Genomic DNA, 18,070 nt, shown 5'->3' on the forward strand with positions numbered 1-18,070 from the left:
CTCCGAACTGACACCGGGCTGAGTCAAGATGGCAAGCCCCGGACTGAACATTCAACGTCCCTCGGTACTCCCCGCGCCCGAGCCCCGGTGCCTCCGCCCTAGCCGAGGCCTCTGCGGTCTTCCCGGGCGAGGAGCGGACTGGGGGCCGCCGGACGGCGGAGGACCCTGCTCCTGCTTTCCGAACTACAGATCCCAGGGTGCCTCTCGGACTCGCGCTCCCTCCCTCCCTTGCTCCCTCCCTTCGTCCGTCTCCTCCCCCAGCCCTTGTTGTTTTGGCTGGAAGCGCTCCGGCTGAGTTTCAGAGAAAGTCTGGGCAGAAACCGGAGCCGGGCCTGAACGTGGGAAGGGGAGGAGGAAAGGGAGGAAGAGGGATCCCGGAGGCCGGGAGAGGGAGGGATCGGGATCTGGAGCCGAGCCGCTCAGAACCTGCCGCGCGCCCCGCGGTGGGGGAGGCGGCGGGGGAGGAGCGCGAGAGGACGGGACAGCGAGATCCCTCCCAGGAGCCAAGTCGCCAAGCGCCTCGTTCCTCCGCCGCTCCCCGCCCTCTTCGGCGGCAACCAGAGCGGACCCACCCTCCAGCTTGACCTGCGACCTCCCTGCGCCCGCCGCTCAGAGACGCCCCTCGCTTCGCCGCCAACCCTGCGGCTCCCTCTGTGACCCGGGACCAGCCCCGCGCCCGCTGCCCGTAGGCGGCTCGCGGCTTCCCCTTTCCTCGGCGTTCCCCGAGTGCCGCGAAGTGACCCACCCTCCCCCGAGGAGAGGGAAGGAGGATCGCTCCGGGCGCACCGAAACCGAAGGCGGGCGGGCGAGAGAGAGTGGGCACCGCGCGGGGCATTGTGTGTGTGTGTATGTGTGCGTGTGTGTGCGTGAGCAGCACTGTGTCTCCTTCGGAAAGCGCTCTGGGGAGGTCTTGTCCCTAGGGGGCGGAGCGCCAGGGACCGAGGCTCCGGCTCCGAGTCGGGGCAGAGTCCCGCTGAGTCCGAGCGCTGCTGAGGCAGCTGGCGAGACAGCACGTCTGGAAGCGAGGCGGGCGCACTGAAAGGAGGCCGGCGAGCCCGCTGCCCCGGCTCGCGTTCTGTTCAGGTTCGTGGGCCTGCAGAGGAGAGACTCGAACTCGTGGAACCCACGCACCGTGGAGCCTGTCCGCCCAGTCCGTCCGGGGTGCGCGACAAGGAGAGCTAGGTTTTTGCCGCTGCGCGCTGGACAGGCGTCGGCTGTGTCGGGAGCGCGCCCGCCGCCCCTCAGCTGCCCGGCCCGGAGCCCTAGACGCGCGCACCATGAGCGGTGGTGAAGTGGTCTGCTCCGGATGGCTCCGCAAGTCCCCCCCGGAGAAAAAGTTGAAGCGTTATGTAAGTACAGCTGTGGGCACCACTCCGCGGGCCTCGGCGTCCACACCCCTCCCCAGTCGGCTCGCCGGCGGCCGCAGCTGGCCGAGCGCGGGGTTGGTTCTTAAACGAATGCCGGTCTCTTTCCCCTTGGCCCCTACCCCTGGCGGGCTCGGGACCGGGTGCCTTGCACTCCCTCACCCCCAGGCATCCACTTGGCCAGACAACTTTCTTCCTCCAGGTTCCAGACAGCCTGCTTTGCGGACCTGCTCGCCCCATAAAAGGGCCTAGACTTCCAGCTAAACTGCTGCGTGCTTTTCTTCTTCCTTAGGAAGGATGGGGTGCGATGGAGAGAGGAGCCTTCTTCCTGCTTTATCCCTGCATCTGATTGTTGGGCTGATGGGTGCTAAAGTTCCCGCATCGGGAAAACCGCCGAGGTTTTAGGGCTCACTAGCCCTTTCTTTTTGGTGGGCGCTCCTCTCCTCCGCCCCTCGAGATGGGTTGCGGGAAGCGGGCTGTGGACCTGAGGAGTTGGTAGTAGAGACAAGCATATCGAATGCGCGCAAAGGGGAAAGAAAGAAAAGTTATTACGCGCCCTGCCGTTTGCTTAGCAGGGTTCACATTTTCGCGGTTTTGAATTGAGGGACTTTGGAGTTTGGCCCGGGAGCCTTGGCGGTTTGCTGCGAGAGGAGGGCGCTGGGGGGAGCCTAGTGGCTGGTGTTTGGGCGCCTTGGATGTGCTGTCAAACTCGGCAGGAGGGGACAGCTGAAGCCAGAAGGGATTTCAGTTGCGGTCCTTTCCCAGGGAACCAGAGTGACTTTAATGGTGTTTGTGTAATTGATACAAGATGCTATGTGTTAAACCGTTTTAGCTGTTACGAAAAATATTCCTTGAAAGTATCAACCTTGCTTTAGTGGAAACCTGTGTCCTCTTCAGAGGTCTGGGATCTTATTCTTCCTCACCATTGGTGGTTTTGTTACTGCCTCCTTGCAAAGGAAAGAAATCACACTTTTGTCCTGACACCTGGACGAAATATTTTTCTAGTAAAATGTGTTTCCAAAAACAAATTTTATGCCCGTTTAAATATATAAATTTAATGCCTGTACTAATGGAACCCGTTTGTCGTTGAAGAATATCTACACCCAGTATTAGAGCTCAGGTTAATCCTATTAGTCACTGTTTGCTTGTATAGAACAGAGTGAAGTATTTAACTTCACTGACAACTCACCAGTGAATTTCTGATTTATTTTCTGCCAGAATTTATTATAGACAAGTAATTTTATTGAAGGACTCGATGCCACAAATCATAAGAAAGCTCTCCAGAGATGTGTAATACCTCCAAATCCATCTATCAGTTTTCCTGAATATCCTAGTAAAAATGCTAACTTTATTCCAAAAATATGAGGGAGGCAGTGTTTTTTTTTCCAGCTGTTCTAAAGGGAAAGGGGTGTGTGTGTGTGTGTGTGTGTGTGTGTGTGTGTGTGTGTGAGACAGAAGGAAGGGAGGAAGGGGTAGGGAGATATATATATTTGTTTTGAGAAGGCCCAATTTAGGAAAGACAGATTCTTGGAGGAACTAAAGAATAGGACATTTGCTGAACGAGAAAGTGATAATATAGGTTTAATTCATTCTTTCACATGGTTCATTCATGACTAACTCAAAAGACGCCAGGCACTGTATTAGACACCAACCATAAGGTCAGAAAATACAGTAGGAAAAAAGCCCTGCCTCTTGGGCTTAGAATTCAGTTGAACTATTAACCAGGAAAAAAATCAGCCAAAAAGATTATGTCTTAACAAGAAAAACAAACAAAAAGGAAAGTATAATTTGATCATTACAAATGTTTTCTGAGGTAGATGTCATCTCTATTTTACAGAAAACAGTCCTGCATTTGATCCCAGATCTGCCTGATTGATTCGACTGTAAAAGGTTAATGACTCTCACCTCGTTCATTTCAAATGTGGAGCTTAGACTAGGTTATCTCTAAAGGTCCTTCAGGCTCACACCTGTAATCCCAGCACTTTGGGAGGCCGAGGCCGGTGGATCACCTGAGGTAAGAAGACCAGCCTGGCCAACATGGCGAAACCCTGTCTCTACTAAAAATACAAAAAATAGCCAGGCGTGGTGGTGTGCGCCTGTAATCCCAGCTACTGAGGAGACTGAGGCAGGAGAAATGCTTGAATCCGGGAGGTGGAGGTTGCAGTGAGCAGAGTTTGTGCCACTGCACTGCAGCCTGGATGACAGGGTGAGACTCCGTCTCAAAAACAGCAACAACAAAATAAAGTTCCTTTCAGATTTTAACTTTTCCTGACTCTGAGTATTAGTTGAGAATACAAGAATAAGGTGGGCTATGGATCAGGTGCACAATGCTAAGGAAACGTTAAGACCTGGTCTTTTCCTTTAAGTAGCTCTTTGAGTCTTTAGGACCATGAGACAAGCATATGTGAAAAAGGCAACAATGCAAAGTGGTATATGACTGTGTGTCTAAGTTGAGTGGTATGGATATTTTCTGGCTGTTCTGAGGAACAAGTTCAATGTAGACTGAAACTATGGGAACATTTGAGAGAGACAGTGGGCTGCCTACATTGTGTTTTCCACAGGAGGATGAATATGCCTAACAGCTTGGGATAAACTAGGATTTTCTTTGCCTAGTGTAGCACTGGTGTTTTCTTTACCCATGAATAAAGTAGATGGAGATAGTCTGGGAAGACAGTGGACAGGGTGGCTGTCAGAATAGAGGAAACCAGCATGGAGTATAATGAGTTAAATAAGGCTTATTTAACTGTTAGGTTAAATAAGGCTTTTATTTTAGCTGTCAGTTTGGTGGCCCAGAAGATTTTGACATTCCCAGATTATTGATCTTTTGGCATTGGTGTCCAGTGTAGGTGGTTTTTGCTAAAGTAGCTTTGACCATCAAAGATATAGGCATGTATACATGCATTTCCTATGCTTATTTTTTTCATGTAGAATGTTTATTTTTCTGGATAAAGTAAACATTGTTGGCCACCCAGTAGGCAAAATGTTTCTGGATAATGATTTGTAATGAATGGATTCGCTATGAAAAGGTATCTTGAATTCTTGGTACTATAATTATTAAATGAGACTTCAGGGAGTTTGAGCATCATGATTCTGTTTGGAATATTTGGCCCATGGGACTTTGACAATTATCTCACTGTTTACAGCATTTATGGTAGTCTGAACACTGATTAAGATGATTCATAAGGGCTTTTAAGTGACAAAAAAATTTTTTTTTTTAATTAATTTTTTTTTTTTGAGATGGAGTCTTGCTCTGTCACCCAGGCTGGAGTGCAGTGACACGATCTTGGCTCACTGCAACCTCCACCTCCCAGATTCAAACAGTTCTCCTGCCTCAGCCTCCCCAGCAGCTGGGATTACAGGCATGTACCACCACGCCCACCTAATGTTTGTATGTTTAGTAGAGATGGGATTTCGCCATGCTAGCCAGGCTGGTCTCAAACTCCTGACCTCAGGTGATCCACCCGCCTCAGCCTCCCAAAGTGCTGTGAGTACAGGCATGAACCACCACACCTGGCCTTAAATTGTTTTAATTTTATATTTAAAGCCATCTCATATATGGCCCCCAATGTATTCCATTTACAACTCCGTTTTATGTTTACTGTTTCATAGTCAACTCAAGCAGGATTGGTTTTTTACACACTAGTGTGTTAGTCTGATGTGTAAGCTTTTCTTGAATTTTCTAAAGAGTGACACAAAAGAAAATGAAAGTCAGGAGTAGTCAGCAGATTCCCCAGCTTTTCCTTCTCTTTTTAATTTTTTCTATATTCACAAAAGGGTTCTTTCTTCTTCTATGTGTTTCATTCTCCTGGAAGTTTTTAAAATCTACTTAAAATGTAGGTGAAAATTTTTAATGCTTATTTTCAGGGTTGCTACTGTGGTGTTGCAGTTTTCATCCTGTGTTATATATTAAACAGCTGCTTTTTTACTTTGTTAAGGATCTGATGGAATCATAAACAGATTACTGTCACTAGGGTTACAGAAAACAAGTAAAGTCTTGGTAGTATGCACTCAACAATGGTGCTCAGATTTTTAAAGAATTATTTAAAGAAATAATGGTGGAATTTTCATCAGAACCTGAAATTTTAGCTGAAACAAGATGCAAGTCTGTAAACAAAGTATTGTTTCAAGACAGCTGGCTACCGCAGCTAGCTCTACAGGAGGAGCTTCCTTGCCTGAAGCCTGAACGCTAAGTTTGGGCTCCTCCATAGCCCAGCTGTCAGCATTGGGCAGGTGCACAATCTCAGCAGGAGAACCTGCTTCTGAGGCCAGAGCAAGGTGGCCTGTTAGCTCACAGTCAGCCTGGGAGCAAGGCCCCAGCCAGTTCTTAGGTGGGTAATCTGTACCCAGCGTGGGCTCTCCGTCTGCTCTGCAGCTGTCAATTAACAGGACAACTCTTGTCTGGACTTCGAAAACACACCCCTGGTTCTGGAAATGGGCCTAGAAACAGAAATAGCCTCTCCTACTGGGTGGGCACCTGACATCTGACATGGAGGAGGGGGGCATGGGCAGGCCAAGTGTCAGCATCTCCTTGGTTCAAGGACAACCCAGGACCTGTGCTAAGCATGAAAGCCCTGCTCTGTAGTGTCACTACAACAAAGAGGACTGTCATGTCTAGAAGCTCTTCCTACACCTTTTTGGCAATTACCACTAGCAATCAATGGATTCTGATGTTTCGGCTTACAGTGACTGAATAAGCATAATTATTCTATTGAAGGAAATTTGTTCTTGCCATCCTCATGTTAGTAAACATAATTCAGATTCCCGGTGTTTTTACCTTTTAAAGTGTAGCAAGAACATTTTTTCTATTAACAGACATCATCAACTTGCAATTACATTAAGCCTTTACGATAGTTAGTGATAGTTCATTTGTTGTGCCTGGTAAGTGCAAAACTCTCCATGTGAAACTTGCTGAATCTCTAAATCTGACTGCTACCTTTTGAGATTCCAAATTGCTGTTAGGAAGGTGCATTAGTTTGGAGGGTAGAGAATTTTGCTGGCTCTTTAAAAATTTTTTTTAAGAGATCATCTTGGAACAAGATGGCAAGAGTTATAGTTGGATAATCTGTTTGACAAGTGACTGGTTATTTCAGTGTATTTTGCTATAATCTGCTTAAAAATGTAAGGAGTAAAACACAGCATTTTTTGAGAGTAAGTAAAATTACATATTTTGGACTTAACATAAAAATATGCAGATAAGCTATTGATAATTTGCAGACTGAGAAAGTTTCAGAGGTGACAGATTCTTTTTTTTTTTTTTTTTTTTTTTTTTGAGACGGAGTTTCGCTTTTGTCCAGGCTGGAGTGCAATGGCATGATCTTGGCTCATGGCTTACTGCAACCTCTGTCTCCCGGATTCAACTGATTCTCCTGCCTCAATCTCCCAAGTAGCTGGGATTACAGGCTCCCACCACCACGCCCGGCTAATTTTCTTTTTGTATTTTCAGTAGAGATGGGGTTTCACCATGTTGGCCAGACTGGTCTCGAACTCCTGACCTCAGGTGATCCGCCCGCCTTGGCCTCCCATAGTGCTGGGATTACAGGCGTGAGCCACCGTGCCTGGCCAGAGGTGATAGATTGAAAACATGTATTAGGTACTCAGCACTCCTAATTTTCTTACAGATACTGACAGCCAGAGGAGCATTGTAGTAGGTGGGCTACTACTTTACTTCTGAAGAATTTTGTTTTAAAATGTAATTTGATGCAACCACTGATGCTTTTACTGGGGATGTTTTGCTATAGTGGAAGGAAACTCAAACTGAGTGTCAGGACCCCAATTCTACTTGGCTTTGCCACTACTCACCCACAGGAGCATTTGACCATTCTGATCCTCAGTTTCCTTATCTGTAAAATGGGTGAGGGAAGAGCTATAGATCTTCAGCAGAAACTCTGTTGCAGTTTAGCATTCCTCTTAGACATTTTCTTGGGTGGAAGGGACAAATGGGGAGCTCTTCAATAAGCTACAACATAAATTTTTGGGGGACATCATCCTTTTGGGGAAATCTTTATTATTTATCTTAAATAGTTTAGTGACTGCTTAAGCAGTATTCTTTGGGGACTCTTGGTTTTTAACTAAAGGCAGACCTGTGTGCAGGGCCTTTGGCTGCTGTGCTCCTGGGCTGGGTTCTGTGTCTTGAGCCCCTGTTGCAATGCCTGGCTCAGAGTCGGAGCTCAACAGATGCCTGTTGACTGAATAATAAACAAGTATCGCAGGAGCTTTTGTTATGTGCCATGTGTGGAATGCAAGGAAGGAAAGGCCCACTCCCTGCCCTTAAGGAGTTTCTAATCTGTTTGTGAAGACAAGCTGTCAATCATTTTATAGGAGATATGTTATACGGCCATATATGATTAGTTGCCAGATGAAGTACTATTACCTAAGAGTTTAGAGTGAGAACAGGGGATGGAGGGGTGGGAGATGCCAGGGAAGACTCTGCAAATGAATTTTACACTTTGCTCTTGTAAGAGCTGGTGTACTGCCGGCAGCAACAGCAAAATCTTAAGGGAGGGCTGGTTTTGAAGGAAGAACAAACATTTGTGTTGAGTTTAGATGTCCTCATGAAAAAAACTGCTTCCCAACACCCCAGTTTCATGTGTGGAGTGTGGCTGTCAGTTGTATCTTCTAGTTTGAGAAGATTTTGTTTCTGCTAAGATCTATTGTTCCTCATGGGCTCCTGAGCACAACTGAATTTTCTGCATCAAACTAGAAACGAACAAAACAACTTGTTTGGTCACCTGAACTTATTAAAATTCCAAGGGACATGAGTTGTTTAAGATTTCTTTATGTCTGTTTTAAGCTAAGTAATTCATTCTGGCAAGCAGTTAGTTTACAACAGAGAGGGAGCATGTTCTGGTGGGAGGGAGAATAAAAGAGCCTTTGATTCATTTGCTTCTGAGTTCCAGCAGCAGGGCCAGGGCTGCCTTGGGCTAGCGTCTTATTTTGGACTTTGGAAGCCATCTTAGCCCAGCTGTGTGAGTGCCAGCTTGTATTGAGGGGGGAGAGAATAACACCAACGGATCACATGAAACCCCCTCTCACTGTGGATGGAGGGGTTTCTCTCATTTCACATTCCTCGCATCAACATGGTGCTTAATTTCCACCAAGTTAGAGCTCCATCTGAATTTGCCATTTGAACTTGGATTGAAGTCACGATCTTTCTGTGACTCCTTTTATCTCAGTCTGCCAACTAATACAGAACACTTATCAGGTCACAGGTCTCTTTATTCTCCCCTCTTGGGGTATAACACCCATAAAATTAGCATTCTTTCTTTTTTATATTACCCCTGGCAAAAAGTGGCCCATTGTACTGTGGATTTCCATCTTTATTAAATAACTAGGCTCTTCCGTTGCCAGTGGGATGGCTGTAGGAGCCTCAGTCAATTGTAGATGACAATTTAGGCCAGTAGAATTGCTGGGGAAAGTCACTTTTAGCAACTGGAAATTTTTGCTCATTCTAGGCTTGTATGTTTGAGCATCTTAAATAATAGAAGAATGCCCTAACTGGAAAAAAGAATCATTTCTCTTTTAAGCAATTCACTTATTCATGGAGCAAAGTTCTCCCTAGTTTAAAAGTTCTCATTGCTGAATAAAGTACACTATAACCTAAGAGCTTTTGACCTTCTCCCAGCCCGTTTTTAAAAAGAATTAAGACTATGCACTGTAATGCATGTTTGGTTGTTATCTCTGTTACATTAGCTCTTGAAGCATTCTGATTACAACTTGTAGCTGCCAAGCCCTGTCCTGCAGTATTATCTGGAACAAAAATTTTCCATGTGGTTGTTTTTAGCAGAGCTACTATATGCAAACTGCACGTGGAGGATATAAGTTATAAAGGAATAGAACTTCTAGAAGGAGAAATGTGAGTTAACTTTTTTCTACCATTTAATCGTTCTTTCCTCACCTCTTAGTGTGTGTTTCAGTAATGTTTATCATCTTTCTAAACTGAGTTTTCTTTTATTTTTATATACTCAAAAGAATGCCACATTTACCAAGTGTTTTTCTGATGGTGGTTTTCTTTTCTCCCAGCTTTTTACTTTGAATTCATACTTGGCCTAGGCAGTTCTCTTAAGTTATGTGTTCAAAAAACAATGTTCTAGGAGGAAAAAAACAAATGGCCACATTGTCCCGTGAATGAAAAACAATATACCAAGAGTCCAAACATTTCAATGTAAAAAATATTAAGCCTTTCTTTTTTTAGGAAGACAAATATTAAACTTTGCTTTAACTATCCTGTTGATTGTTTTTCCTTTTCCTTTTTTATTTATTTTCTTTTGGTTTGACTCATGTAGCTTAAATTTATTTCGAAAACAGTTTTATACGTACTTAAGACTACTGCACGTAGGGGAAAGCATCAAAATTCCATTTCACATTTCAAGAGAAACGTGAGAGGAGGCCATCCTCCTGTCAGAAGAGGGGCAAAATGTCAAATAATACCAAGGTTTTATAACTTACTTTTATGTTGCTTGGTTAAGTTATTTACCATTATTGACTAGAGATATTTAGCTATTTAAATGTGAAATAAGCAGGTAAATGCAATTTAAGTTAAGCAAGTTTCATATTTGCTTTTGTGAAATGAAGTCCTGGACATAAGCATGGGAAGAACTCAACTCATTTTGTTGTAGTGTTTGTTTTCAATAGGAAATAGAGACAGGGTCTCTCTACATTCCCCAGGCTGGTCTCGAACTCCTGGCCCCAAGTGATCTTCTGCCTCATTGTTGTAGTTTTTATTGTTGTATTTAATGCATTAGCCAGCCAGTTGCTATAACATTTTATTTGCTAACTTTCTTTAAATGAGAGGAAGGTAAAAGCACTCTGTGCCGTAATTCCCTACCCTCTCTTTTCCTATTCATTTCTACTTCTCTGTGATATAAGCCTAGATATCAAGATCACAAAATATTTGTGTCCCAATCTTTACACACACATTCTTTCACCTTTTCTCTAAAAAGAGAGTGTTAATTTGTGTCACTCTTATGTAGTAATCAAGAAGAGAAATAATAATGTTCCACCCAGCATATAGATTGTTTTTCTCTCCTGAAATGCAGCTTTTAGTTACTGCTGTATTGGAAAATGTGGTTAGGCCACTTTCTGACTGGCAGAACTCCTCCCTGAGATGACTACCTGATGAAAGAATTACCTGCCTGTGTGCCTTCCCAGCTCCAGTCCTTAGCACATTCCCATCACTGCTGTGGCCAGAGTTGGAGTTGCCAAGACTAAGGTGCTGGTGGAGGGACGATGACTCTTTGATTATCGAGAGAGAAGTGCTTTAATCTTTGACTTTTGTAAGAGAGATACTAGGTAAAAGCTACCTTCGGCGTTTTGAATTCCAGTGCTGTTGTGTAGAGCTTGATGAGGAGCGATTACCTCATTCAGCTAGGGGGACATTTTTTGAACCCTCTACCCTCTGGCAAAGTTATAATTGACCCCACAGTTATGTAGGAGTATTTACTTTACATGTTCTTGACAGTTTCAGGTTTACATGTTTGAAGTGTTGAGAAAAGGTAAAAGGAAATATTGAACTCCTAAGAATGTAAAATATTTGGGAAGGTACTTTGTTCCTAGTGATGCTGTTACATAAAACCAAAGCCTTCTGAGTAATCTTTGCTGGGTATGTAGGTCATTTACCTCCAAAGAAAAAGGCACGCAATTAAACTGGCGCTATTGAACGGTATTATTTTTCTTTCTATTCCTTTAAGCAGTCAGATAGTTGAGAGACAAATTTATAAATGCTGAATGTTTCAAATGGGAAAAGCAAGCCTAATATATTTTTCTAGTTGATTTTCATAGTGACCCACAGTATACAGAGAACAAGGTGTATATACGGGAATTTGTGAGAATTATGGCTTCACTTATCATTCTTTGGTGTTTGTAATAGGATATTAATTTCCAGAGGACAGAGATGGCATTTGTTCTCTGTCTCAGATATATAGTGCAGTGCCTTGCACATACTGTTAAACAGCATGATCAAATGTAGAATTTTGAGCCTAAAATTGTAAATTCTCTTGTCCAATGTTTCTTAACCTTTTCTAACCCACTCCTCTCTCGTGTATTGTTTGAGTGTCCTTTGGCTTTTAATCCAGTTTTATTTTCTATGATTTGCATTACAAAAACAATAGCTATATTGAAACTTTTTGCTAATTACACATATCTCCTTCTGCACCCAAAAGAACCCAACCCACTCCTTTTATGGGGAATGAAAATAAGCCTAAGGGAGATGAATTGATTAGTCCAAAGTCATACTACTCAACCAATTGTTCTGTCAGGGCCCATCTCTCACCTCCCAGATAAAATCCTTTCTGTCAGAGTGAATGCTCACATGAACAGGGCACTGTGAAGAATGCACAAGAAGAGGACCAAGTGAACACTGTTTTCACCTTTGAGAGTTGTGTGCTGCTAGGGGACACAGGTTGCATTTATTCTACAAATTACATAATGATCAGTAATGTGTGAGACATTCTGGTAGAAGAATCCAGCAAAGATAGGTTAATTCAGGTACTCTGTGAAGGCTTAATGAAAGTGGCAAGAGCCGTTTCACCAGGACCTTAAAAAATGGATTCAATTTTCAAAGATGAGGCTGGAATAAGATCTGATTTCTGTTTCTCCTTTTCCCAGCCAGACTCTTGCATTGCTGTTTACATTTGGTTATCCCTTTTTTTCACCTGCTGTTCATTTCATAATGGAATACAGCTGGGTCCTTTTTCAATCACCCTGATTTAAACACCAGTCTCTGATGTTCCTAAGTGTTGGAGTTCTTGAGGGTTCCAGTGCTAGCCCTGATTGGTCTCCTCCTCTTTTCATCTTAGTTGGTTCTTCATCTGTTGTGAGATCGTGAACTCCTTTGAAAATGTGAGGCTCTCAGTTACCATAAGAATTCTTACCAACTTAGACACAAACATTATTATAATCTTGGATGTTTTCTGACCTTTAAATCTCATCTATGGCTCTTAACACCTAGTTAAATGTCCTGAATTATATGTTGATAATTTCAGTACTCTTTCTCAGCCCAATTCTCATTCCCTAGATCTATGGATCTAACGGTTTAAATCCAAAACTGCTTATATAGCCCACAGCAACTCAGAGTCAGAATGCCCACAGCAGATCTTATCATCCTTTCCCTTAAACCTGGTCTTCTTGGCTGTTCCTCGTACAGTGGCTCAGCCAGATTTTCTTTTACTTTTCTCTCTCTCTCATTCTCCACACCCAATGACCAAACCCTGTCAGTTTTACCTCCCAAGTATCTCGATTTATTGGCCACTCTTGCCTAAGCGATCTTTGCCTTTCTTCTGGATTGCTGCAATAGCCAGTTGCAGTTGCTGCTCTCTGCCTCCTCTGGGTCCCCTCTTAACTGTCTTGTCAAGGCAGCCAGAATGACTTTTCTGAAATACCCATCTTATAATGCCATTCCATAGCTCGAAGCTGTTCTGCGGCGTTCTTTTGCTCTTCGGAGTGCCTCTGCCTCTTCCTTTGGCTTGCATGGCCCTTTATGTGGCAGCAGCACGTCCATCCAGTAGTGTTTGTTGCTCCCTTCTCCACTCAGTCTCTCCCCTTCAGCTGTACTGAACTTTCATGGTCCAGATCAGCTCTGAGATCGCTCTCTCTCCGGGCCTTTGCACATGCTCTCCTCTCCTCCAGGAGTCCTTGACCCTCTCTTTTCTGTCTTACAACCAGGCTAACTTTGGGAGCCTTTTCTGAACTCCACCACCACTGCCACATGTACACACAGACATATTGTGCTGGGAGCATCTGTTTTGTCCTCCTGTCACGCTCTGTTATTCTCATAGCATAGCACTTGCCACACTTGATATTTGCTTGTTTACTTGCTTATTTCCCCTCCCATGGTGGGGCCATGTTGTGACTTTTGTGAGCCCCAGGTACATGTGCCTTCATAGGTCCCCCCCTCCCTAGGTTAAAAAAATTAAAAATTGTATTTTGCAACTATGTCAGTATAAAGATGAATATATTCTAACCTGGAGTAGTTATTTTTCGTTTTTTATTTTGATTTTTTTTTTTTTTTTTTTTTTTTTTTTTTTTTTTTTTTTGAGACGGAGTCTTGCTCTGTCGCCCAGGCTGGAGTGCAGTGGCCAGATCTCAGCTCACTGCAAGCTCCGCCTCCCGGGTTCACGCCATTCTCCTGCCTCAGCCTCCCGGGTAGCTGGGACTACAGGCGCCCGCCAGGTCGCCCGGCTAGTTTTTTGTATTTTTAGTAGAGACGGGGTTTCACCATGTTAGCCAGGATGGTCTTGATCTCCTGACCTCGTGATCCACCCGTCTCGGCCTCCCAAAGTGCTGGGATTACAGGCTTGAGCCACCGCGCCCGGCCTATTTTGATTTTTAAAAGGAAATCTTAAGACACTTTTTGTGTGCTCCTAAAAGTATCATGGGCCCCAAGCACTGTGCCTTCTGTCTGATGGATATGTTGGCCCTGTTAAATGAACAGAAATACTTCTAAGATAAAAGTTGACAGCATATGTTAACTGATTGGGACTAAGAAAAGGGAGGAGTTACTCAGTTATTTTGTCATGTGGCACTGTTATCATGGCTTAGATAGCTCACTAAAACACTCTTAACACTTTGTGTTTTAGGCTGGGCATGGTGGCTCACCCCTGTAATCCCAGCACTTTGGGAGGTGGGGTGGCTGTATTATCTGAGGTGGGGAGATAGAGACCAGCCTGGTCAACATGGTGAAACCCTGTCTCTATTAATAATACAGAAATTAGTCAGGTGTGGTGGTGCATGCCTGTAATTCTAGCTATTCGGGAGGCTGAGGCAGGAGAATCTCTTGAACCCGGGAGGCGGAGGTTGCGGTGAGCCGAGATCGTGCCATTGCACCCCAGCCAGGGCAACAAGAGTGAAACCCTGTCTCAAAAAAAAAAAAAAAAAAAAAGCCTTTGTATTTTAGTCCCTGGTAATGGAAAAATATATGTGTATATATAGATTTATATAAAATATATTTAAAAATATGTATTTAGGAGCAAAATTTGATTATGTAAAAAATGTGTTCTATGAGCTGTTTAATATGCACATTTCTTCACGATGTTTCTGTGTACGGCAGTTTTTAGTAGACATGGGTAGGTGATTTTGACCCCCTCCACGGGACATTTTGAAACAGGAAAGGTTCCCTTGTCCCCCTCTCAGGGCATGCAATGGGGATGTGCTCACTTCTTCAGGGCCCCACTGCTGAAACCTCTAGGGGAGCATACAGACAAGCAGGCTGAGGGGCTCTGACCCCACCGCAGTGTCTAGGGGTGAAAGTTTACAACTGAAGCCCCAGTGGGCGTGTGTTACGGGGGTGCTCTTTTAGTTTGCCCTCTATAGACAACGTGTGTTAACCAGCTCAGTTAGACCCCCTTCCTTATCACAAGGACAGAGGGATTTCTGTATCCCAGGGTTTCTTGCCTTGGTGTACCAGAAGAATTGGATCACACGTGGAGCTGGAGAATGAGTGCAAGGTTTTATTGAGTAGAAGTAGCTCTCAGCAGATGGGGGAGCCAGAAGGGAGATGGTTTTCTCCTGGAGTGGGGCCACTCAGCCGCCTGACTCTTCTCCAGCGTCTCCGGCCATACTCTGAGTTGTTCGGCCAGTCCATGGTCAGCTTGCCTGCCGGTGCTCTTCCACGGTGTGCTCGCTGGACGACCAGCCGCTTGTGTCTTCTCCCGCGAACGCCTTCGTCAGGACCTCCAGCCGCCTGTTCCTAGGGTCTCTGGAGGGGGAGGTTTTTATAGACACAGATGGGGGCGTGGCCGGCCAGGGTGGTCTTGGGAAAGGCGACCTTCGGGCGCCAAGGCTGGAGTGCCAGGCCTCACCTAGGATCGTAGGGGTGGATCCCTAGTCAGGGACCACGCCTTCCTCCCGTCCATATCATTTAAAGGGACCACGCTCTTTCCTTCCCAGCACTTCCATATCAATTTAACAATTTCTGGAGACAGTTTGGTTGCTACAGCTAGGGGGAGGAATGCTTCTGGTATCTAGTGGGAAGAAGCAGGGATGCTACTAAACACGCTGTGTTGCACAGATTTATCTGGCTCAAAATATCTGTGCTGAAGTTGAGAAATCCTCATGTAGAGGGGTTCATGAAGCTTGGTTCTTTTAGTATTATGCAATTTTTAAGCAGCACAGCATACTCCCTTCATCTCACGGAAAAGAGGTGAAAGTTACTCTCTCAGTTTTGGTTCTTGCTTTCCTATTCCACTCTTTGTAAGTGTTTACTTCTATTGGATTTTCTTTCTTGTCTCTTTATTAAGAGACATCATTAAATATTCATTTAGTATATTTCCCTGTGTTTCCAGTTGGATTGTGTCATAGCACCGGAAGCAAGCATTTATATTTCTGACCAAAATAATGTTTGAGAAAAACAGTCATTGAGATGGCTGAGCCTTTGATCACTAGAGGGTTTAGGTGATAAGCAAATTCTCTCTCCAAGGATCTGTTGTCATTTAAATCATTACCAAAACACTCATTTTTTCCTTTGCTCTCCTAGCTTAGAGTACAGCCAATTGTTGTCTGGTAGGGGGATGCTGAGTCATTTTTTCATGCATTTTCTTACCTCTTGGCTGCAATATCACCATTCATTGTTCACAAGCCACCCAGCTTGTTTACTTTTTATAAATTACATGTAATCAAGTCCTCTTTCAGGTCTGGCTACTGTAATTGGCAGCAGCCACAGAGCAGGGCTGACAAGTCTGCATTTATGCTGATGTCTCATATTCAGCCCACTCTGCAAGCTTTCTTTCCTCTTCCATGTGTATTTTAGAAGGAAGGCAAATAGAAGGAATGCAAAGAGAGAACTGTTAAGGTGTTCTCTCTTTTCAGATGATCCTAAGATACTTATAGCTTGGCAGAGTCCTTGTGTCATTTGGTTGGGAAAAAACAAGGGTCTAGAGCAGTCAGTGGTCCTTAAACTTCAGTGTGCATAACAATCACTGGGTAACTTCTAAAGTGAAGATTCTTGGGCTCTACCCCCCTTCTAATATTTTTATTAAGTCTGGGTAGAGGTCCAGAAAACTGCAGTTTCTAACTTGAACCCCTGCTGATTCTGATGTAGATGGTCCTTAGGTTACTCTTGGAGAAATCCTGAGTTGGGCACAGAGGGAAAAAGAGACAAGAAAGAAAATCCAATAGAAGTAAATACTTATAAAGAGTGGAATAGGAAAGCAAGAACCAAAACTAAGGGAGTAACTTTAATCTCTCTTCTGTGAGATGAAGGGAGTGAGTATGCTGTGCTGCTTAAAAAGATAAGTGTTTAGTTTTTTCTGGCAGTGAACGAGATCAAACTGTCCTTCAAAGAGGACATATTTAGAGGATGACAAAAGTGAAAAGGAATTTTTAGAAAGGTTAGAATATGAGAAAGTACCTGTTGCCGAGAAACTCAAAAGACATGATTAAATCAAAGAAAGTATTTTGTAGGTGTCTGTTTAGAGAAGAATGTGCATTCCTGAATCAAGAGTTTATGAATGGCTTAAAGATGAAGAGAGATGAAGGAGGATTAGCTGTTCACCAGAAGTTCTGGTTATTCTGGTTATTGGATCTGAAAGCATATTATTAAAGTATAGTCTGGATTTCCTGGACTAGTTCACATTTCTAATATTCTTTCCCCTTGTTTTTATAATACATGTCTGTTTTGCCCTAATTTTTGGTTAGTTGAGATGTGGTTGATGTGTAAAAGAACAACAAAAGTGGGTCTACTTGACTGAGGAAGCTCTTGCCTTCCAGCTCTGTGTTTGTGTATGTGCGTGTTAAATGTATATTTTCTAATCTATCTCTTTTAACCTAAACTTTGATTTTAAAGCCCACGTTAGAGAAAGAGCAAGAGAGACAGACTCCACTTTAGAAAATTGGTCAAGAAGTGGACCAGGTGGGAATGGTTACTTAATCCTAGCAGAGGAATAAAGTACTTGATTTCCAGCTACCTATTGAATGTGCTCTGCTTCTGGACAGCTATTCCTTTTTTTTTTTTTTTTTTTTGACATATTATTTCCATAGGGGAACTTTATAGTTTGATTCAGTAACCTTGGAGAGAGATCCTGACCGAAAAAAAAAAAAAAAGAATTTTGGAAGATAATTATAAAGTGATGAGTATCACCAGCATTTGTTAAATCATTCTTTCTTTATTCTAATTATCTCTGTATTAAAGTGTTCACTTTTCCATATACATGCTCTAGAAACCCAGATTGTACTTTAGAACTTTCACCACTATAGTGTATTAACTAGCTTGCTAATCCTTTTTACCATCTTTCATGTTCTCTCCCTGCCATCTGCTCACAAGATTTTATAGAATCTTCATACCTGCATTGTAAGTGTTGAGGATCATTATTGTTATTGTATGAAGTGTCTACCACACCCTCTCATTGCACTAAGAGTCCAAGTAAGTGTAGTTAGTAGATCACTTTGCTCTGAAGCGAATAGAAGGGTTGTTGCTGTATGCTGGTGGAGACCCAAAACCAGCTTCTTCCATTTACTCTGGCAATCAAGAAAGGCTAGACTCCTGTGTCTTCTACCCTGCACTTTGAAGACTGGGCTTGGGACTTGCTGTCTTCATTTCAGGTGACCTTATTTTCTTGCTTTCTTTTGTTTTTAAAATCATATATTTGGTATATCTTGGTGTATCTCCTTTTTATGAGCCTCTTAGTATTCCTAACTTTTCAGATTTTTTTTCTTCCTTGTGATTTATTCTAACTCATATACTGTTTAACATAGTGATGGGTGTTTCCAGTGAATAT

The 18,070-nt window shown here is 43.6% G+C and overlaps 1 protein-coding gene and 1 pseudogene across 2 annotated transcripts in view; one reads left to right on the forward strand and one right to left on the reverse strand.

The window, feature by feature from the left end:
- Positions 1-293: 293 nt before the first annotated feature.
- On the reverse strand, positions 294-1,279 carry LOC115894191 (annotated as a pseudogene).
- GAB1 (GRB2 associated binding protein 1) overlaps positions 838-18,070 on the forward strand; it is a 142,405-nt gene continuing 125,172 nt past the window's right edge. For both annotated transcript variants that reach the window (XM_010356727.2, XM_010356728.2), the window contains exon 1: positions 838-1,349. In XM_010356727.2, the coding sequence (XP_010355029.2) occupies positions 1,278-1,349 (72 nt within the window). In that variant the 5' untranslated portion in view covers positions 838-1,277. The remainder of the gene's footprint in view (positions 1,350-18,070) is intronic.

Source organism: Rhinopithecus roxellana, chromosome 2, assembly GCF_007565055.1.
Source record: "Rhinopithecus roxellana isolate Shanxi Qingling chromosome 2, ASM756505v1, whole genome shotgun sequence".
Lineage (NCBI taxonomy): Eukaryota > Metazoa > Chordata > Mammalia > Primates > Cercopithecidae > Rhinopithecus > Rhinopithecus roxellana.